The sequence below is a fragment of the Leptodactylus fuscus genome, chromosome 4 (genome assembly GCF_031893055.1).
Source record: "Leptodactylus fuscus isolate aLepFus1 chromosome 4, aLepFus1.hap2, whole genome shotgun sequence".
NCBI lineage: Eukaryota > Metazoa > Chordata > Amphibia > Anura > Leptodactylidae > Leptodactylus > Leptodactylus fuscus.
The window spans coordinates 54159633-54182742 of NC_134268.1; the positions used below are offsets into that span (position 1 = coordinate 54159633).

Sequence of the window (23110 nt, forward strand, 5' to 3'; positions counted from 1 at the left end):
GGGCATAATACTGGGTGATGGGGCCACTATGGGGCATAATACTGGGTGATGGGGCCACTATGGGGCATAATACTGAGTGAAGGGGCCACTATGGAGCATAATACTGGGTGATGGGGCCACTATGGGGCATAATACTGAGTGAAGGGGCCACTATGGAGCATAATACTGAGTGAAGGGGCCACTATGGGGTATAATGCTGTGTGCAGAGGCAACTATGGGGCATAATAGTGCGTGCAGGAATTCGGGGGTGTTGGTTGGGGGGGCCATGTCAAAGGTTCGCCATGGGTCCCCGCCATTCCTAGTTACGCGACTGAATCCGCCCTTTACTAGCCGCACCCGCCCTCCCTATCTCACTAGCCTAGCCCCTCTCTATGTCACTAAGACTATCGATCCAGCCCATTACTAGTCCCTCCCTCCACCCTCCATCTCCCTAGCTAACCTATTCCGCCCACTGCTAGACTAAAGGAAGAGGGGGAGGAGCTGTTCGCCGGACACAGGAAAGCTTGGTAAGTATTGATGGGGATAGAAGGGGAAGAGTAATGGTGACGTTCCTTTTGGAAGTGGTGAAAAAGAACATCACCAGATTATCAGAAAGTGTCCCTGGAGCGCTCACATAACTGCTCTAGGGATATGGGTAATGATTTTTTCTAAATTGATGTAAATTAGAAGTTAGGTGGGGGAGGGAGTTTAGGGGTTAATTTTCAGTTTCTCCTGGACAACCCCTTTAAGGCACACCTGGCGGACCCCATTATAGTTTATGGAGACAGTCGGTCTCTCCGAAAGACGAAGAGCGCGGTGCAGATGTTAGCTTGGCCTACTTGGCTAACAATATTTAGGTTTGTATCAAATTTGGTTGGAAAGTGTCCTGTCAGGTGTGACTTTAGTGTGGCCTCTCTATCCGGCGAGCCTGTTTCATATGACTGTCATCTGTGCACTGCCTGTGGAGTAATGATAATTCCAGCACACATTCCTGCACAGGGGGAGGGTCCGGGCCAGTCACGGGGATTCCCTAGCCCCTGCAGATTCCTACATCACTGCTCTTTGTTCTGTCGTCACATTCCTCGTATCCCCTAATAGTAGCGCGGGATAAATAACCTCCGTCTACACAGACACTGCGCTCCCCACCCAATACTCCAGACACATAAAGCGCCAGCACTGACTCCCTGAGATCTCGCGAGGTCTGCGCCGCTTCCATGTTGCCACGTTCAATGCTTTTGGAACGCAGCGGGAACGCACAAGTGGAATCTCAGCTCAGGTCAGGCCACGCCCCGTATTGTGCTTTATCGGGGTCAGGGCTTAGTGAAAGTGCGCTTCCTGAGGGCGTGGTCAGCGCGTAAACCACGCCCGGCCAGACTTGCTAATGGCTAAGAAGTCTTGTCATTCAGGGAAAGAGGCGTGTCCTGGGAAACTGAGAGAGACGGGGCAGGCGGGTGGTCACGTAACGAAGCGTGGCTCGTGCATTCTGTAAGCCAGGGCTAAGAAGCTGAGGCTGCTGTCACTGGAGACGCGCTTTTTGCTTTCTATACAGAGAAGCTCTCTTGTGCATCCATTTCCCTCTAATACCTGCACAAAACAATCATGGCTCCCAAGAAAGCCAAAACAGTGAAAAGAGGTCAGTATCTGCAGGGATTGGGGCTGCCCTGGCTGTGACCTGGCACCACACTATTCGGGGTTGGGCACTGTGTTTGCAATGGAGACAGAAGCCCCAGAATATTTGGGGGAGCAGGGCATTGTGGGATGTGTAGTTTTATTGTTTTTGTATGAATGAGTGCTGCTGTGGAGGTGAATGGTGCCTGGCCAGTCCTGTAATATATAGATAAATGGTGATGTATATAACTGATTGCTCTGTATACCTCATGGGGACGTAGTGACACTTCTTACGGAATGTCTTGCAACAAAATTGTCACAATGTATCGGTCGTCATGCAACTTTGTTGCAATTACTTAGATTTTTGTCCCATGTGTAGCAATTGCATCAGTATATTGTATAGTTGGTGACTTGTCCCGGCCTGTATACCAGGCAGCCTGCCCGCTCTACAATCTCTTATCATTGCACACCCAAATTGAGCCTCAGATTCTGCACGTTGGAAAGGAATAAGTCACGTTGCAAATGTAAAGTTGCATGATGATGCCAATCCAGCATAGGTGTGAAGCCATCACATCATCTAGGTAAAAGTAGCATGTGTGGTGATGGAAAGATCATAGGGAGCCTCAGATGTCATAGTGGTAGTAAAGTGTTTGTGACATCAGAGTTGTAGTGTGATGTCACAAGGAAGCTGTAGAAGTGGGCTATAAAAACCACAGGATAGGGGATGTGTCTTATCATTAGGACTCCCAATGACTGTAAGAAAGGGAGCCCTGGAGTCCTGTGTGTGAATAGATACCATGGTTGATGATGGCTCCATTTATTTCAGTGGGCTTGATAGATTGCTGCACTTTGCCGTCTTCATCAGTCCCTGTTACTAGAATGGAGCGGAGGTCACACGTGGACACTGCTTCTTTATTCACACAGGGTACCTGGGAATGCCCATTCTTGATTAGTGGAGTCTTATGGATTTCCCTATCTGGGCAATATTCCCTATTTATAGGATAGGGCATAATTTGCAGATCAGTGGGGATCCAGCTACTTGGACCCCTCACGATCCGTTTTATCCTCTGCTCTGAATGAAGCGGTGGTTGCCAGCACTCACATATCTCCATTCATTCCAATAGAACGGCCATAATAGCCAGAAACTACATTGAAATGAATGGAGTGGTTGCTGTGGGGCCTTCACTCTGTTCCCTTGACCGGTTGGGGTCTCAGTCATTGACCACTATCGATCAGCACATTATACTCTACATTCTGGAAAGGCCATAGCTTGCTGACATGAGAAGGTCCCTTTAAGAATTATTAGAGTACTAACTCCTTTAAGTTAGACTTCCAGCTGAACTGTCTTAGAAACCTGTCTTGTCAGTGAATGGACATCTGGAATTTGCTTGGCAGTGATCTCAAGCTTAATGATTAAATCAGAGCTGGACAACTCCCAGTAGACATAGTGAAGAGTGATTTGCTTTTGCCGCCTAAGTTTTCTGGCTACGTGTGGGCTTCTGAATTCTTCCCAATGGCTAGTTTACTTTCTCGTAGAGTAGCTCAATTGTCTCCAGATAAGCCAAACGTGTACAAGAGGGACACAATGTCCAGTGTTCATAAGAGGTGTAAGGAAATTGTGAATGAATGGGACTGCTGTGCCTTCAGGTGGAGAGGAAATCCTTCCCATGTGGCTCTCCAGTCTTGCTCACGTGTCACTCTGTTAGAGGGTCTCTGGGCATACCAGAGGAGGAGTTGTGAGGAAAGCAGATGTTTAGGATCTGCACCTCCCCGCTATGTAGTGGATCTGGTAGCATTAAGCTGTGATCCAGATGTTACACAAACATCTAAGGACATGGAGCGTTACGGTGGATGGGTGCAGAGTCATCATCCTCCTGACCCCACGGTCCTTCTAGTTACACTTTAACAGGGGAAGGTGATAGCAGTTTATCCGCTTTGTCTGACACTGATCAGGCCTTCACCTTTCTTCAACATGTTATCTGTTTATTTTCCTGAACTTTGATAAATGTTTTTCTGTCTTTTATAGTTTTTTGTTTATTGTGATTTCTTTACTTTTGTTTATTTTTACAACTTTACTTATTAAACGTATAATATACAAAATATCATTTTAGAAAACTGTGATTCCATTACTATAGCTCACTATACAGATAGATGGCTGACTGTGATCACGATTATGTTAATTGTTATAATTTGATCTGATCCTCCTGTGCAAATCTATATTGGTTGAACATGTATCAGAACTTTTAATAAAATTCTTTGCAACATGCTGCTAAGCATCTTCCATGTGGAGCCATCCAAGGTAATAGTTGCATCCATTATACATATGTGCCCTTTGGTATTGAAGTATTGCTGTGCTTGTCTGTTTTAGTGCACTTGTCTTTCTTCATATGGCAGGATCCCATGTAAGAGAATTCCAGATGGTTTCCTTCCAGTTAATATGAAAGCATTTACTGTCCAGATTAGATTTGTAATTGTCCCCTCGCCGCAGCTCCAGTAATGAAAGCTGGGCTCACTAAGGTGGCAGTAATATAGTGATGTGTGGTTCAGTGCATCACAAAACAACGCCATGTACAAGAGCTGAATCAGCTGAATCTTGGCTGGAAAAGAACATGGGACATTCCTTCTTTGAATAACATACAAAGGGACTTATTAACCCCCTCAGGGCCTAAGGAATGAAAAAATGTGGTCTCTGCTCAGTAGAAATCTGTGACCTATGACTATCCAGTTGTGCTGAAACTACAATTCCCAGCATGCTCCTGACTCTCATGTTAGATTTGCAGTTGCTCCACAGCCGGTGAGCTCCTAGCTGTGATTTCCTGTAACTGTCTCTATTTGCATTGTAGGCCTTGTTGAGACAGCTATGATGTGGCCATATTTTATCATCAATATTGCAGTCCAAAATTCCGTCCCAGCTGCGGGTGTAAAGCCTCAAACTTGCAGCATCACAAATCACTATGATGCTAGTTAGATCCATTGGCAGGACAGAACTTGTAGCTGTAATACAGACCATGTTGTGGTCATCTGAACAAGGCCCAAGGCAGAGTTTGCATCTGTAGTAGAGGTGCAAAATCTATTAAAATTGCCAGAGAGTACACTGCACTTTTTTGCCAGGTAAAATGGTAGACTCCATAATGAAACTCGACAGTTTCGATTATAACCAATGCCATCCTGTATGATGTGAACTCGGCTTTCATTTCGTACTATGGGGGGCTTCTATTATGTGCCATTCTTGTACAGTAATATGTTATTTTACCTGACGTAGAATCAAATAAAAATGGCACAATTCTTGTGTTTGCCTTGAATTCATGGATTTGTAATGCTTGTCAAGATGCCTGGCGCCCTCACATGTACTTGGTTGTAACAATTTTTACAATTTGTTTTGACCTAGAAAGTAAATCCTCAATGTGTAGTTACAATTATATGAGTAATGCTACAATTATAGAAGCCATTACATGAGAGATGGACTGAGATTCCTGAATGGTTACATTCGGAGAGAAGACTCATTATACTATCGGAAAAACAATTAACAAATAATTTTAGAATTGCTCTATCTGCTGGTTTAACCCTTATTTTCTTGACTATTAAAAGCAGAGTTTGATCTGATTAAAAAACAGTTCAGTTCTCGAAATTTGCAGCATTGACTGTATATGTGTATGGATGGGACATCTGACTTGTAATGAGGGGAGGTTAAGTGAACATCCAAAACTTTTTCTAGTGCTTTGCCCCATTGTGTTAGTATTCTTTCACTTCCCATGGCTGTCATGTACATGAACTTGCTGGAGCTGACAGCGGCGTGAGTCATTCTTATTCAAGGTGTGTCACTTCTAGATGAATTCCTCTGACAATGTCTTTATTGGTCTGTCAATGGGTTTCATTATACTGCTGGCGATCATAGACGGAGGGATCAGGCGCTAGACAGGATTTTGAGTCGGCGGCCCCTGAGAACTATGGAGTTGTAATATGGCGTCTACAGCAGTTTATGGAGCTTTACTGCACCTCCATATAAAATAGAAGGCTATACATAGTTCATCAGATACAGTATTATAGTGCCATTGATTCTAGAAGTGACTACCTATGCAACAGGATGCCGTATGGAAACCCAATACGGTGGCACGGGGGTGCATATGGAGCAGTGGAGGCTTCGGGCTTACAGCTTTTTTTTTGAGGCCCAAGTATCATCTTTCTGTAGTGTTCTAATGGCTGTAGATATATATATATCTCCTACTATTGGTGTGTATGTCCATCAGATTAAAGTTTCTATAAAGGGAGCCTTTCAGAGCCAAAATTATTTTCAAGATGATATTAATTTTTTGCAGGGGCCTTTAATAGGAGTAGCAATGTAGAAATAATAGTCTTTTTATGGAGCTTCAAATCAGCCTGCAAGTGGTCCTAATATACCTGATGTGCCTACAGACTGCTAGAAGTGCTCTGGATTACTGGAATTATCACCCCTATAGCTGTCAGTGACTTTTTCAGTTTCTACCTGCCTCATGGCGGTCTGTGGGGAATCGCTCAGGTAGATGCTTGTAGCGGTGCAGGAAACAGGGACACAGGCACTGGATTGCACACAAGTTCAGGCTTTATTCACTTGCAATGCATTAATTGCCTTTGCAAAGGCTCAAATAAACAAAACCCTTCTCGGCTGAGAACTAAACTAAACACAAACTTTTCCCTGTCTATACAGAAGACTGGCTACCAGACTCCCACCTTGACAACAACAATGGGTGGCACAGTACCTGCTTTGTATGTTCAGTCTGAACAGGTCAGCGCTGTCAGTGTGGTGCCACTGTCCTAGTCTTCACACACAGACTATTATCAGGCCTTGATTAGTCTGCTGACCTCCCTGGTGTGAGTCTTTACCAAACACCCTTTAGCTGTCTGGCTGGGACATACCTGTCTTCCCAGACCACACCCTTCACTCTCTCACAGTAAATTTGATATATCAGACCTGCCCCTTGTGCACTTGCAGATTACTTGTATAGTCATAAAAATATGATCTGTATTGCTTCACTTTTGTGTGGCCACAAAGGTATGGTTCTGCGCCTTTTTTTTTTTTTTTTGGTTTGAGGCATTTTGGACAGAATCTTTTAACCACTTAGGACGACACAACATGTGAACAAAGCTTAGCATTCTAATACCAAATGACGCCCTCTTAGTACTTGGCCCTGCAGTGCTTATAGAATCCTGTACTTTGACCAGACAATGCATCCAGTGCTAGTTTACAGCCCATCCCCCACATATTTATACATGTACACACTTCTCACTGCAGAGCAGCCATAGCTACTTATTAGAGATGAACGAACAGTGAAATGTTCGCGATTCGAGTAGCCGCTCAATACTTGACTGTTCGATCGAATATCGAACCCCATTATAATCTGTGGGGGAAAAATACTCTTTAAGGGGGAAACCAATATTCGACTCAGGAGGGTCACCAAGTCCACTATGACACCCCAGGAAATGATGCCAACACCCTGGAATGCAACTGGGACAGCAGGGGAAGCATTCCTGGGGGCATCTAACATGCCCAAGTCACTGAATTACGTCGGGATCCCTGTCAGCTTGTGATATGCGGGAGCTGACTTTTTCCCATAGGAGTGCATTGACCATCGTTGATTGGCCGAATGCAGCAGAGCTGAGTGTGCAGCAGGGTTGAGCACACACTCAGCTCTGCTACATCTCTGATGCAGCAAAGCTGAATGTGCAGCAAGGTTCACATATCCGGTGTAGCAGTGCTGGCCGTGTGCTCAGCTCAACTGCATCCCCAGTGTAGACGAGCTGAGCGCACAGCCAGCACTGCTACATCTCGGCATAGGAATGCATTGACCAGCGTTGAATGCCATACAGAGTACAGCATTCGGCCAATCAACGCTGGTTCTGCTAGAGGAGGCGGAGTCTAAGATCGTTCCACAGCAGTCTCCATTCTGGTCCGATCTTAGACTCCACCTCCTCACAGATGAGCCTCCGGCAGAACCAGGGTTGATTGGCGGAATGCTGTACTCCATATGGCATTCGGCCAATCAACGCTGGGCAATGCATTCTTATGGGAAAAAGTCAGCTCCCACATGTCGCAAGCTGACAGGGATCCCGACCATATAGAGCCCCAAAGAGCTGGGTGAGTAACATTCCCACCTAAATAAAGCTAATCCCTAGCTAACCCTGCCTGTACATCTATCCCTGTCTCACAGTCATAGTTCACAGTCTCATATGAGCCGGATATTAAATCCACTATTCGTATAAATTGGAGGTCACCTGATTTAGCCAGCCAATTACTTTTTCCGAATTTTTTTTTTTTTTTTTTTTTTTCCCCCCCGATGCCTCCGTTGTTGTAGTTCCTGCCCCACCTCCCCTGTGCAGTTATTGGTGCAAAAAAAGCGCCTGGGAAGGTGGGAGGGGAATCTAATTTTTAGTGAGTTTGCCACCTGGTGTTCGACTGGAATCGAACATCTCGAACAGCCTGATATCCGATCGAACATGTACTCGATCGAACGCTGTTCGCTCATCTCTACTACTTATCCCTGCTTGTCCCTTGGTTAAAAATGAGCTTTCCAGCCCTGTACAGGAGCTTATACTGCCCTCTGTCGGCTGCGCCCAGTAAAACTAGTATCATTGCCAGACAGAAGCTAAAGCCATCACCGCTTCCATCAAAAATGATGGATAAAATGGCATAGCAGGCTGCATGCTTATCTGGTAAAATTTTGGACACTGAGATGGAATGCAGCAGACCCCATTATGGTAAGTGCAGTTTTATGGGTTCCATTGGTGTCTGCCATGACTGACCCAGCACTATTTTTTTTTTTTTTTTTTTTTTTGTTGCGCCATCATTGTCATTGTTTTACTCCTCTGATGGAACAGGCCTAAATGGAGTGTAGCTTAGTACCTGGTCCGCCTCAAATTTAGCAGAGGAAAAAATCCTACATTGAGGACTTTCTCTTTTGGCTTCAGCTTTAAAACGATAGACTGCTGACTGACTCAATTATAGTCAATGGGGTGGGGCCTATCAGACTCTGTGTAACCGCAATTTTTAGCGGACCACCTTTGTTCTTCTGGTTCTCCTCCGGACCAGAGCAACAAAAAGGAATCCAGCCTAAACTTGCAAACTCTGCGCACTTTCATCTTTGGTATATTGTATACTCTTGCTGACCTCTATAAGGCTGTCTATGGCATGTTATATTACAATGTATAAAATATTTAGTATTTAATTTTGTTCTTGTTGGGTTGTCCCTTTAAATTCAGATGTTGTTCTGAAGTCAGAAGACTCTTTTCATGATGAAGAGACCAGACTGGTAACTGTGTGGCCTTGGTGTTTTGCCTCTTGGTCGATGCCCTAATTCTGCTCTATTTTTGTCATTTTTATTTGCATGTTTACTGCAAATCCTTTTAGGTCTTTGATCTGAATTTGTAGGGTAACAATGCATGGAGTGAATTCCCCCCCCTTTAAAGATTTATATCTCTTACACCTTCAGGTAGTTATGTTTGCCATGATTTATCTACGTTGTTTGGCACCAGAAATCGTGGAGATTTGACATACTTCCTACTATACGGGGAGCAATAAACACCTGTATTGGCATCAGATGGGATGTATTCTTAATGTATGAGAATTCGGGGTGTATATATCTATATTGTGGTCCATTGATTAGTTACATTTGATATACTTTGGCTCCGTTTTCACGGAGTAACGCGCCGCTCATTCAGACACATATACACGTGTCAGAGTGCGGCGCTTCAAAACAGATTCCATTGACTTCAATGGGTACCGGCTTCCGCGCGTAACACATTGAAATCAATGGATTACAAAGCCTCCCATTGATTTCAATGTGTTATGCATGTAAGGGCTCGTTCACATCTGCGTTCATCTGTCCTTATTGCAGGTTTCCGTTTCTTGCATAAAACAGATGCAGGAGACGGAAGCCTGCAGGAGACTTTCTCACCCATTCATTTGAATGGGTGAGAAAGCTGTCCGGCAGTGAGCGGCGGTGAGCGTTTTGCGCTCTCCGCCGCGAAACCGGGTTTTATAATCCGGACACAGAGTTGGACATGCACTACTCTGTGTCCGGATTAAAAAATCCGGTTTCGCGGCGGAGAGCCTAAAACGCTCACCGCCGCGCACGGCCGGACCCGGTCTGTGGTTTCCGTCTTCTGCCATGCAGAAGACGGAAACCATAGAATGGAGACATGAACGCAGGTGTGAACCTAGCGTCAGCTGGCTCCCATTGAAATCAGTGGGATCTGTTTTGAAACGCCGCACTCTGACACTTGTATATGTGTCTGAATGAGCGGCGCGTTACTCTGTGGGAACAGAGCCTTTATGAGCATGCAGTTACACAAGATAGAAGCATGTGCTCTGGATGTATTGACTGTGTTGAAGTGGTGTAGAACATGCTTGAATAATCTATATATTTTTAATTGTGTGCTTTTTATTTATTTATTTTTTGTATTATATTATATATTTGTGTACTATTAAGAAATTTGGACTTGAATTTCTAGGCCGGGCAATAAAGTGACTGTAATTGAAACATAAAGGGCTTATAGAAGATTATATAACACGTCTGCTTTCTTCTTCTCAAGGTGTGACATCACGTTCATTGGTCACATGTAGGGTTGAGCAATCGGGATCTGAAAAGATCAGATTCCGATGGGCGATCGAGTAAATTTCACGATTGCGATAGGAATTCCGATCCCGATCTTTTTAGGCAGGATCGAGGTCGGAGGTTATCTCCCACAATGCTTTGCTACTGGCCAAACATTGTGGGAAAAGCAAACAATGTTAGCTAGGTCCCATAGGAATGAATGGATGCAGCCAACACACAGCCTGTGCCGGCGTCCGGCTGCTTAACCCCCTGCGCGCCGGCTGCGTCCATTCATTCTAATGGGAGACTAGCTAACATCTCTAGTAGCTAACACTTATCTGCACAGATCGTTGGTCCGGTCCCCGCTGTTCTCACTCCTCTTCTCGCCTCGCTGCCCCCGTCTCCCAGGTTAGTGTTACAGACATAGGAAGAAGGCGGGGCTTGTGGCTTAGGAGAGTGTGGGCGGGTACTGGGAGGGGAGCACTCACATCTCCCCACCCAGTACCTGCCCACACTCTCCTAAGCCACAAGCCCCGCCTTCTTCCTAGGTCTGTAACACTAACCTGGGAGACGGGGGCAGCGAGGCGAGAAGAGGAGCGAGAACAGCCAGGACCGAACCAGCGGCAGCGCTTCTGCGCAGGTAAGTGGACACCAGGGGGGACTAAGTAGCCAGAGGATTTTTTTTAATCACTACACAGCATGGAGTCTAACAATTAAAGAGTTCAATTTTTAGACTCCATACTGTGTAGTGAATAGGATCGTTTTTAAAATCCGATCTTCAATTATTAAAAAAAAAAAAAAAATCCCATTGACTTGCATTGGGATTGGGTTCGAATGGAAAATGATCGGAAAAAGGATTTTAAAAACGATCTTGAAATCTCAAGATCGGCTCAACCCTAGTCACTTGACCATGCTGCAACTCACTAACCTTCATTTGAGATGAAGAAAAAAGTATTACTTTCTTATCATGGATAACCCCTTTAAAGCCCCCATAAAGCATTAGAGAAAAGTTGGGGATATAGGGTTGAATTTCAGTTCTCAGTCCTCTTGTTCTGCCTAAAAATAAGTTGCCAGACTCCATGTGTATGGACGAGCAGTCGCCCAAATGAGCTTTCGGCTAACATTCATTGAAGGTGTATAGGCACCTATGGGAAGTATGTTTTAACAAGAAGACCAGGGATTTGGGATATGTCATATGATGCTGACTTTTCACAACTTCCACTCTCTTTACACTTTCCATGTTGTGCCCAAGTTATCTTGTCCTACATATGGGTTTTTTTTATGTAGATTGTGAGCCCCATATAGGAATCACAATGTACTTTTTTTTTTTTCTCCTATTGGTATGTTTTTGTAGAATGGGAGGAAATCCATGCAAACACGGAGAGAACATACAAACTCCTTGCAGATGTTGTTCCTGGTGGGATTCGAACCCAGGACTCCAGCGCTGCAGTGCTAACCACTGAGCCACCATGTTGCCCCATCTTGTCATACATGTATTGTCATGCCTGATAACCTTCCACAATAAGGAAATCGTGGCTGGGTTTCAACCAAGTGCAAGACGATAGTCATATTAATTGGTAATTGATCAAGACAGAAAACTGGCACCACTAAGGCCTGGTTCACATCTGTCTTTGGTATTTCATTCAGGGAGTCCACTTGACAAGCGGTGAGCTTATGAAAGAACAAGGACCCCATAGACTATAATGGGGTCTGTGTGTTTTCTGTGCGGTGTCTGCACAGAACATATGGAGAGAAAAGTACTTCATGAACTACTTTCCTCTCCGCGTGATTTGGGAAGTTGAATTTCAATGTCTTTTCTGTGCTCCCTGGAAATAAGCAAAGGCCAGACTCCCCTCTTTCCACTGAAAACACTTGCATACTGGGCAGAACCAAGCATGTATGTGTGTGGTCGTGCCAGGAGGAATAGCCGATGCTCAAATGAGTGACAGCTGTTGAGGGTGTATAGGCATTCATACATTTCTCTGTGAGGGGCAGGGTTGTTTATAGAGTTTAGTGCCACAGGTTATTGGGAGTAGAAAGAATGTTGTTCTGTCTTGGCAGGTCTCTGATGGAATGAATAGCATTTCACTGTACACAATGCTATTGTGTAGCCACAGCGCTGCAGATTACTGAGTAACCTGTATTACAGTGTCACAGTACATTTATAGCTGCCTGTATCATGCAAAATACAGAGTTATTCATCTCCAAATATGCTAAAATTTAACCTGCAACCTAGGGCGGGAGTGAACCCGGTCACCATGACAATTATGAGATTGTGTCTGACCTAAATTTTGCTTCCTATCCTTCGTTCATTTGGCAGCCGAATAAACGGTGTTGGGTGTTGTCACTGACTGCCTCAAGCTCCGTGAAATGGTCACAAGCCAAGCTTTCTGGGCGGTGTCTGTGCAATCGGCTGCTCATATGTACCTGCCAGCAGAGGGCACTTTCCTAACCCGGGCCTGGCTGGCATATCCTTATATCAGTTCTGACCATATGTTATTTGAATGAAGTGTCTTGTAGGTCTGCTTTGTGTGACCAATCAATAATGAATGGGGCATCTGGGGGTAATTGGTAATAACATGGTTAATTAAAAAAAAAAAAAAACTTCAGGGTCGCCTTCTGCCAGGCTATGTGATTGCACTGAAATCTACATCAATTTGTAGAAAACTGGGGTATAAGAGATGATAAATCTCCCCCCAAAATTCTAGAAGTAAAATATTCAATAAGATATATATTTAATAATTGTATAACCTTTTTTATTTTAATGCAGTAGTAGGAGTCTGGGACGTGTGTGTTTGTAAGTGATGGCATGTCAAACAACATTGGATTAGAAACCTAGTAATACTGGCCATTATAACAGCTAGTTCCATAGGTAGCTTTGGTTACATTCATATTTGCACCGGAGTCTGTTGGAAACTTCATTGCAATGTCTGTCTGAAATCGTCTGACGAAAAAGTCCTGCACGTTTTTTTAGTCTCTTGGTTTCAGTTTTAAATTGACAAACTTCATAATAGTTGATGGGGTCTGTTGGTCTCCGTGTGTAACAGCTATTGTAGCTTATTCTAATGTGAACTTGTGCTAGGTTCACACCTGCGTTGGGGTTACCACCTTTCTCTCCGCGTTTTTCAAGAGGAATGGGGAACAGAATCCTAGAACGGTCACCCAACGCAGGAGTAAGTGTAGCTTTAGTGTCAGTCTGCACTGGTTGGTCCTAACTTATCCACTACTATCCGATCTTTATTCTGTACTTTTTTATCCAACAAAAAATTTGCAAAAAAGTGCGATATTCTTGCCTACTGTTTAACGGTTGAATTTCTGCAGTGGCATATCATAGAGAAGCAATTTTATTAGACACCTGCCCCATATGGCCTTAGTTCAGGAAGCCAAGAAAGTTGCCCCTTTCTGAGAGCAGGAGGGTGAGCCATGATATTATGGGATCCTGTTTCTTGGGTGAAGGCTGTATGTTGCATAATATTAAACCCTGAGACTTGTAGCATTACACCAGGGCAGGCGTTCAGTACCACTGTCAGCCTTCAGTGCACCAGTAGGGGGAGACCTGTATAAAGATTTACACACACATGCAGGCATTGTATAATGCTCTTCGGTTTTTGTTGTATTGATTTTCATAAGAGATTCAGCATACTGAGCTTGCTTTATAAGAAAAGTATTCTGAAGCCCAAATATTTCCTTTTATTAAGCAATTTCCCAGCATGCTGACTCTCAGCCAGCTGACTTAAGTGCTAGATAAGAGATTGCTTAACTCCTTTTTTTTTATACATAGCAAATCATTTTGTGATGTAAACATTGGGGGAGACTGAGCAGGCCTTGTTCGCCAGGCTTCTGACGTGCGGATCATGAAAAGTTGCAATTTCTTGCCGCTTTTTCCTTGCCGCTTTCCTGAAGGGACTCCGGCATGGACGAGGCCACTTGTCTTATGATATTGTTTACTGGCATAAATGATGCCTAAATTCTCTTCTACCTGGATTATAGTGTTGTTGTATTGCCCCCCCCCCCTTTATTTGCCTTTAATGGTATGTATCCTCCAGACCGGTATACTAAAGGCCAGTCTTAATAAATCTCCCCACCTCTATTATTTTTGCATCATTTATGTCATAAGTGGCTGCAATTACCTTGGTTGCTGTTTCAATACACAAGGACGTGTACAAACTGTTGGACATTTTAAAGGGGCTCTAAACAGAATCCAAACAAAGTAAGTGCTGGAGTCCTGGGTTCAAATCCTGCCAAGGACAACATCTGCAAGGAGTTTGTATGTTCTCCCCGTGTTTGTGTGGTTTTCTTCCGGGTACTCAGGTTTCCTCCCACACTCCAAAGACATACTGGTAGGGAATGTAGATTGTGAGACCTATATGGGACAGTGACTAAGGGCTAGTTCACACGGGGACATGGACGCTGATTTTGACAGCGGATTTCGCGGCCAAATCAGCGTCCATACAATGTATCCCTATGTGAACAAATCGCTTTTTTTTTTCTGCTAGCTCGCTAGCAGAAAAAGAAGCGACATGACCTATCTTTCGGGCAGAAGCCGCTCGCGATGAGCCGCGGCTTCCGCCCAGCCGCAGCGCCCTCCATGTCGGCTCATTCATTTGAGCCGACAGCGGAGGTGAAGACCGCGATGGTCGCGGCGGGAGCAGTTCACATAGTGTGGACATTGTATGGACGCTGATTTGGCCGCAAAATCTGCTGTCAAAATCAGCGTCCATGTCCCCGTGTGAACTAGCCCTAACAATGTCTGTAAAGTGCTACAAAATATAATGGCACTATACAGGTACAAGTAAGCATAATAAATAACTATATGACGTCTCCTGATTTCTCTTACTCTTCTTTTCTCTTAGAAAACAATATAATCTTCTCTATGGCAGCAGCCAGGTATCATAATTGTGCCATATCATGTTGGATGTGTTTTTGAAGTCCCGTAAAGCTGGGTAACTTACCAGGTAATGCTGTATAAGGGACTGCTAAGTACTAAATACAATATATCTAAGTAAACCCTCCTCACGCGGTAACTTTTCAGATGTATTTTCAAAACAGACTGCTGCTGAAGCAAAATATAAAAATCTACATATATATAATTTACTAAAACCCTCTTTCTAAATTCTAACAGACTGCTAGTTTTCTGGAATCTATCAAAGTTGGGGGATTTTTACAAATTAGGAGAAAGCCACACTTTTATAATTCTCCTAGTTCCATGGTAATTCATGCTCTGGAGCTGCACTGTTTCATTACACTCGGTAGTCCTCAATTATATAATTAGACTGAATTTGAGCTGAGCCATGTTGCCCCTCAGTGGCCTTCCTCTGATGCCTTGCTAGTACTTGTAGCCAGTCTTCAATCGGTAACGAAACTGTACAGAGAAGGAGGCACTGTCTGCCCAATATGTCTGTAAGATTTCCTAGTCCTGCAGATATGGCTGGAGATTAACTATATCATGCTGTTTTTATCATTATTCTTGGTTTTCAGGGCTTAGGGTATGTTCACGCAGTATTTTGGAGTGGATTTTGACGTGGAATCCGCCTCAAAATCCAGCTCCAAAAACGGCTCCCATTTACTTCAATGGGAGGCTCTCACTACTTTTTTTTTTTCCGCTAGTTAGTAGCAGAAAAAAAAAAATGAGCTGCCCTATCTTGCTACGGATTCCGTGACTATATCTCAGATGTAGCAGCTACATCTGAGATGTACAGAGCTCTGTCACCTCTGCTACATCTGAGATCGGACCACAATGGAGACTGCTGTGGACCGATCTTAGACTCTGCCTCCTCCGGCAGAACCAGCGATGATTGGCCGAATGCTGTACACTGTACCGCATTCGGCCAATCAACGCTGGCCAATGCTTTCCTATGGGGAAAAGTCAGCTCCCACATAACACAAGCTGACAGGGATCCCGACTAGCATATAATGGGCTGCCACGAGATAGAGCCCCAAAGAGCTAGGTGAGTGACATTCCCACCTAAATATAGGTAATCCCTAGCTAACCCTGCCAGTCTATCCCTGTCTCACAGTCACATAGTACACAGTCTCATATGAACTGTATCTGAAATCCACTATTCGTCTAAAGTGGAGGTCACCTGATTTTGGCAGCCAATGGCTTTTTCCTATTTCTTATTTTTTTATTTATTTATCTTTTCCCGATGTGTCCGTTGTCATAGTTCCTGTCCTGGAATCGAATTTTTAGTGAGTTTGCCACGTGGTGTTTGACTGGAATCGAACATCTCGAACAGCCTGATATCCATGAGCTATTTTACTCCGTTCTGTAGCTGTCAGATATGAATGTATCACTATTTGTCTGTGGTTGGTAGACCGAATTCTTTTTGTCTTTGTCCTCAGACAGCTGTCACATATGAGACTGATGGATTCCTCATTCCACATAGCTTTCATTTGTATGTCACATGTGGTAGGCACCTGCTGTGATGGACAATGTCAAGTTAGAATACTTTGTATGTAGCCTTTGGTAGCAAGAGATTCTTATGTAACTATCATATAATATTTGAAGTTTTGGGTTTTTTGTTTGGCTAAATTCTATTGATAGGTCATTACTGGTGACGAAATCCCCCCCCCCCCCCCCCCCCGAACAGAATACAAAGTGCAAGTGCAAGTGCTGGTGTAGTAAAAGCACACAGACCCCATAGACTATAATGGCTCCGTGTGCTTACCGCCAGATCTCCGCAGGGGTCTTGCAGACAGGAAGGTAGTTCACCATCTCCTTCCTTCAGTGTGTTACAGCAGAATGGATAATACAGTAGTATATTACAAGAAAGAACACATACAAGCTCATAGCAGATAAAAAAAAAAAAAAATAAAACATACTAGGAATCATAGCAACTAAAAAGAAAACGAAAGACTCAGGATCATTTAGTTCTCTGTGCGGAGTGATCTTCACTTAGTCTGATGTTGATTGTACAGCCTGGCCGCGGTTGGGAGGACAGATCTTTGATAATGCACCTTCTCACACTTGGGGTGAAGCAGTCGGTCACTGACAGTACTGTCCAGTGCTATCACGGTCTCATACATGGGATGGGATTTGTTCTCCAGCATGGAGCTCACCATGGACAGTATCCTTCTGTCACCCACCACCTGCACTGAGTACAGGGGCTTCCCAGGACTGAGCTGGCCCTTCTAAAAAAAATTAGTTTAGTTTAGTGTCCCAAATTGCCTGTGATAATTTTTTTTTTAAACCCTTATGCTCACCCTGTCGCTGTAGTTTCCGTACAGGTGCACTTCTTCCCTGCACTTAAAGAACTAGTGCAGGTGCTGGGAGCACCAGAGATGAGTCGGAGACCCATTGGACTCATCTCGACTCTTGTCCACTTTGCTACATTATAGTACGTCCCATAGACATGGTAGACATTGGTTTCCTGCTCAAGTCATCCCAGCATTACACTAGCAGGGAAAGCCCCTGAGTATTAGCTAAACAATTATTTTATTTTTTTTTGTATCCCCACCCCTTTTCTACATACCTCCCAATGCCGTTGCCTACTCAGCCAACACTTTGTCCTCACTTTGGGCAGTTCACTTGACCAGAGCAACTACGTCTGAGTCTCTGATTTAAAAATGGTTGCACCATTGTGTCTGTCCCTTTAACATCGGCTATTGTTGTATAATTGTGTAGACTGGCAGTAGAAAGTGCTGGCTGAGCATTTAGTTGTGGGCCGGTTCTGCAGCTGCCGTGTAATCGATGCACTTTACCAGTAAATGGATTGATGGAATCTATGTGGTCAGGAGCCAGCGGTACAGCCGTCTGCTCTAATTCACTCTCCAAATAGTTATGGATTATATGGTGCAGAGCTGATTGAACATGTTTGTCATCGGCGGCTACAAGGTATGCGGAGAACATTGGCATGCTTTTCCTTCATGTCGCCGACTTACAGGACTTTGTTCTTTTCTGTGGATATGAAGGAGTTAAGGCTGAGTTACTTGTTACATAGCGCAGGATTTCCATATGAGTGCCTGCTAGAGTTTGGCTTGGGAAGGCAGGACTATTAATAGATATTCAGCAGCTTCACTGGGCAGGTCTAGTTTCGGAATCTAGCTGACTTAACTGTGCAAAGCCATTTCACCCCTGCTGGATGGGGGAAACTGGTTCCCTTCTTGGGTATTATTGGTCGGAAGAAGAAATTGTGCAATTTTCTTGAGATATTGTTTTGCTGATGTTCATGGGTAAAAAGTCCTGAAAGCATGACGGAGGATACAGGTACTGTAATATTATATATGACCCTATTTACATGCTTGCCGATTTTAAGTTACAATCTGGGCTCGCAGTAGGAGTAAACCTGGCTGTTGTGTATACCTAATCCAGGAAAATGACTTTTTTTTTTTGTAAATTTTCCTTCACATATGTTATTGAGCATCTATACCTTACAATAATCTAAAAGGGTAGGGTCTTTGGGTTTTTGGCCCATACCAACCCATAAGCCCCCTCCTCTTCCCCAGACATACAAGCTACAACTATTTAAGTTCATTTGAATATCTCCTCTTACAGCATGTTTCGGCGTGAGGGTACAGGTCGAGCCTTGGGGCACATTCCCATACATAGACCACACTCTGTAATGAATTCCGCTATGTATCCGTAGCTTTCCCTTAGTTTATTACCCATATGGCTGCTTGCAGCTGTGAACTCTGACGCTTCATCTTCTATTTGTATCTTCTGCTGAATCTTCATATTTTTCAAAGGCTTTGATTAGAAGTACTGATTTGCATGACTTGGATCTTAATATCTTGCAATCTTCTTGGTTTATGCGGGGTGAGGAGAAACATTAAAATTAGAATGGCCTCTTCTGATGTTACGTTGGCTGGCAGATGGACTGCTTATGTCAAAATAGCATCATGAAAGGAAAGGAGAGCGTTCTATAGTGGTCAGCAAAATACAGGGCACCGGAGCAATTCTTAATAAAGTCAAGGGGTGAAGAAATCAAAAACTTGACCTTTCTGCCTACGTCTTTACTGATTGACATGTTTTTGGTAGAAGTGGAGGGATTTGGTTTGTCCAGTGGTGATACTTGTATGTGTGGAACATACAAATATCATCTGTTTATTACTGTGAAGTCGGTCGTAGATGTAGCAAATAGCAATTGTACTAAATTTGTTGAGTTCCGACCGATGGAAATCTGCTCCATTGGTTGGACAATTTATACTCTTACTTCAGAGTTTTTCTAAAGTATATACAGGTGTCCCAACTCTTCCCCTGATGGCAGATGTTGCTCACAGCCACTTCCAGAGGAACATGGGAAGATTAGCTTTCAACCATCAGCTATTTAGTTTGTATGGCCAAAGGGGTTGTCTGAAAAGTTCTTTCTTTCTTTCTTTCTTTCTTTCTTTCTTTCTTTCTTTCTTTCTTTCTTTCTTTCTTTCTTTCTTTCTTTCTTTCTTTCTTTCTTTCTTTCTTTCTTTCTTTCTTTTTTTTCTTTTTCTTTTTTTCTTTTTTTTTTTCTTTTTCTTTCTTTCTCTCTCTCTCTTTCTCACTCTTTCTCTCTCTCTCTCTCTTCAAAATGATACCAATGAAAACTTCAACTTGTGCTGCAAAAAACAAGCCCCCACACATCTTTTTCAAGAAAATAGAGAGGTTCCCAAAGAGAAATAGAAATATTTGATTCCCTCTGTCATTTATTTATTAAATGTTATGGTAGAAAAGTAGTAAAACTACTAATATTCCAAATTGCCCACACACATTAAAACTTCCCTTTTAGGGTTAATATTTTGTCTGTTTGCAGTATGCTAGGTTCACACTAACGTCTGGCTGTCCATTGTTCTGGTCTGTCTGAGGACCAGAACAATGGACAAATGTACTGCTAAAATAGCAGTTACCAACCTATCGGGGATCTTTTTTTCTTTTTAACTGAAAGTGACAGACCAAGTCCTGCTTGTGGGATTTTTTTTTTTTTTTTTTTGTCTAGCAATTTTAGACCGAGCTCCTTCATGTCCATCTGAACGGAGATTCTGACACCGATGGCAACCCAGCCATGGGTTGTCTAGGAAAAGCATTTTTTATTTATTTATTTTTGTTTTTGCAAGGTGGCCAGGGAAGGAGAAAAAACACAAACAAAACCATACTTACCTGTTCCTGGTGCTCTGGTATTTCCCACTGGGGACCTGTTCTGCTGCTCCAGGGTCTTGTTTTGGCCGAAGTCTCTGCTGCACGTGACCGCTGAGGCCATTCAGGACCTAAGGAAAGACAATGGGACATCATAGGTGGTGATGTCCTTTCCTGAGGCCACTGATTGGCCTCAACAGTCATGTACGGCAGGGACTTCCGCCAGAAGAAGCCCCCAGGAGCGGCAGGACCAGACCATGGTGAAAACTCCAGAGCACCAGGAACAGGTGAGTATGTGAGTAAAGACAGGTGGGTGCTAATTCAGTAGTCAGTTTTCAACAAGTCTGCCAAGTCCCAGAGCAGTTACACTAAATTGAATAATAAATGCCTTTGCTTCTCTATCTATTTTATTATGTTTTTTTTTTTGTTTTTTGTTTTTTTAATACCTAAACACAATAGTAAAGACATAAATTGTTTTATCCATGCGGTCTTATTACTCTTCAAGCATATTTATAATTTGATGTAGTGTACGCTTAGTGCAAGTAAAAAAAAAAAAAGTGATACTATAATAGGAATTATAATGTATAAGTAGATAAACTTGTAATGTTCTCCTTTAAACATTTATAATGCATAGTAATTAAAAAATTCGAAATGGTTTTAAAGAGAACTATTCACCACCTCCACCATGTCACATCTTTGCATCATTTAATAGCCACTGCTCCACTGATTCCAGCACATATAAAACTTTTTTTTTTTCTCCAGCCTCCAAGGTTCCTGAGAAATAAGTGCTGTTAGTTTTGGTGCCTAATATGCTTTTTTTGCTCTGTACTTTCAGGCAGGCTGTCTTAGGTAGGAACCGCCAAGTGGTGAGATTCTGAGCTCTGATACTGTTCTCCTGATTGGAGCTCTAAATCACGCCCCTTGCCTGACCCTGTCCAACACCGCCCTTCTGACAGTAGAGCGTACATGGCATAACAAGCACCAAAACTAACGGCACTGATTTCTCAGGATTGTTGGGGGCTAGAGAAAAAATTCCAACTGTGCCAGAATCAGTGTAGTGGCATCTATTAATATATTAATAGATGCTAAGAACTCGAAATGGTGGAATTGGTGACAGGTCCTCTAAGTGTATTATATTTGTTCCAAACTACAACCACCACTCATAAAGCTACATAAAAAGAAAAGTTATGCCAGCCAGAGATGGGGGGGTGGGGGGGTGGTCAGGGAATAGACCTCAACTGCAAATCTCTGGCTCGGTAGTCATGCAATAAAGGTAAATAAAGACCTACTAACGGGTAATATCTGTTCTTGCAAATACTGCTAGTTTGTCAGTCTTGGAAACCTGTTTTTATGGGTCATCGGAGGTGCTTGGAAGAGCCCTACAGGATGTTACTTCCTAGTGACAGACTGCAATTGTTTGCTTAAAGAGAAGTGGAGGTTTTTGAGCCTTTAACAAACCATAAAAGTATATTAAAGCTATTTTAGGCAGGTTTAGATGATACACTTTTTAAATAAGCTTCTTATCAAATAGTCATTTAATTAAATACTCATTTTGGATGGGGAAAGTCTTTAATTTATCTGAGCAGTGTATACCTGTTTGTTCCTGCATAGTAGACAATTTGACGGTCTACAGGCCCATGTTTGTCTACAAGAATCCTGAAGCCCTGACATAATATAATAAGCAATACGTATATGACAGAATATTGAATAGAAGCCCAGCCCTAAGGTATCTTATCAAATCTAATCTTTTAGTATTCCGTACCTTGCACACCTGATTTGCCAGCAGTACTTGGATAACATGTGTATTGCTTATAGGTTGGACTTTATGTACTGATGTCTTCATTCAACCTCATCTACTATGTAACTCTATGTAATATTAGATATAAGCTTCCTAAGTCTCGGTGTGCGACCTCATTCAGAGCAGCATTCATAATTCTGAAGGCTGCTAAATATTTTTAATTCAAATTTTCATTCCAGTATAAAAGGTGACCAATAGTTTGATTAAAAAAAACCTCAACATACCATGGCAATGCAGCAGAAATAATTGTTAGATATGACTTCATCTACTCTATAAAGTGTGTGTGTGACTGTAGAATAGAACCACTTCTAAAAATAACCATCCTTCTGAAGAAGAATGGCCGGCTGGAGTAGCTGGCACAAACTTTTTTTTTTTTTTTTTTGCCCTATTTAGAAAATAAAAATAGAAACTGTATCGCCCGCATTGGACGATTTCAGGCATCACTTATTTTTCTGCTGCTAATGTACCAGGTATCAAAAATAATTATAGGTCAGACCTTTTCTGAACCACCTAAATGTTCTATACGATACTATATGTGTTTTTGGCGTGTACGTTAGGTAGTTGTGTTAACAATATATGAATGTCTTTATTAACAAATTAGAAAAATTATTAGCAACGCCGTGAGTCAATTCTTGGGGCTTTGCCCGCGCAACCCGGGTGTTGAATGATGGCCTATAAACAGAGCATATAAAAATAAGTAACTACATTACTCACATCGCCAGCTGAACCACTACGTTCGCTTGCTCGCTAGCCCTCGCTGTGCTCTCTGCTTCTCGTGTGACATCTCAACAAACAGGAAATGCATCCTCAGCTACTCACTGGCCAAGGGATTGGTCTGTGTCAAAATGGCGCAATGGGTGGATTGGTGGAAAAAAAAAAAAACCCTTTAAGGCTATCAGTTTTGTAGGTGTAGCAACTAAAGTCCTCGATGTTCAAGAATGGTGTACTCTCTTTCCATCACTATTTGACCGCTTCCTCCCTATGCACAATGTAGTAAGAAGGTTGTCAATTGGTGGCAGGGACACCTACTACCTACAGATACACTGACCCCAAGCCTACTCTGTGTACAACTGCAGCCAACTTAAAAAAAAAAAAAAACAACAAAAAAACAAAAAT

The 23110-nt window shown here is 43.1% G+C and overlaps 2 protein-coding genes across 2 annotated transcripts in view; both read left to right on the plus strand.

Annotated features, from left to right (window-relative positions):
* LOC142200234 (uncharacterized) overlaps positions 1–23110 on the plus strand; it is a 312476-nt gene that overhangs the window by 26583 nt on the left and 262783 nt on the right. The gene's annotated exons all lie outside the window — the stretch shown is intronic.
* Positions 1391–23110, plus strand: part of ASPH (aspartate beta-hydroxylase) — a 116516-nt gene continuing 94796 nt past the window's right edge. The window contains exon 1 of the mRNA XM_075270411.1: positions 1391–1612. Within this exon, the coding sequence (XP_075126512.1) occupies positions 1579–1612 (34 nt within the window). The 5' untranslated portion in view covers positions 1391–1578. The remainder of the gene's footprint in view (positions 1613–23110) is intronic.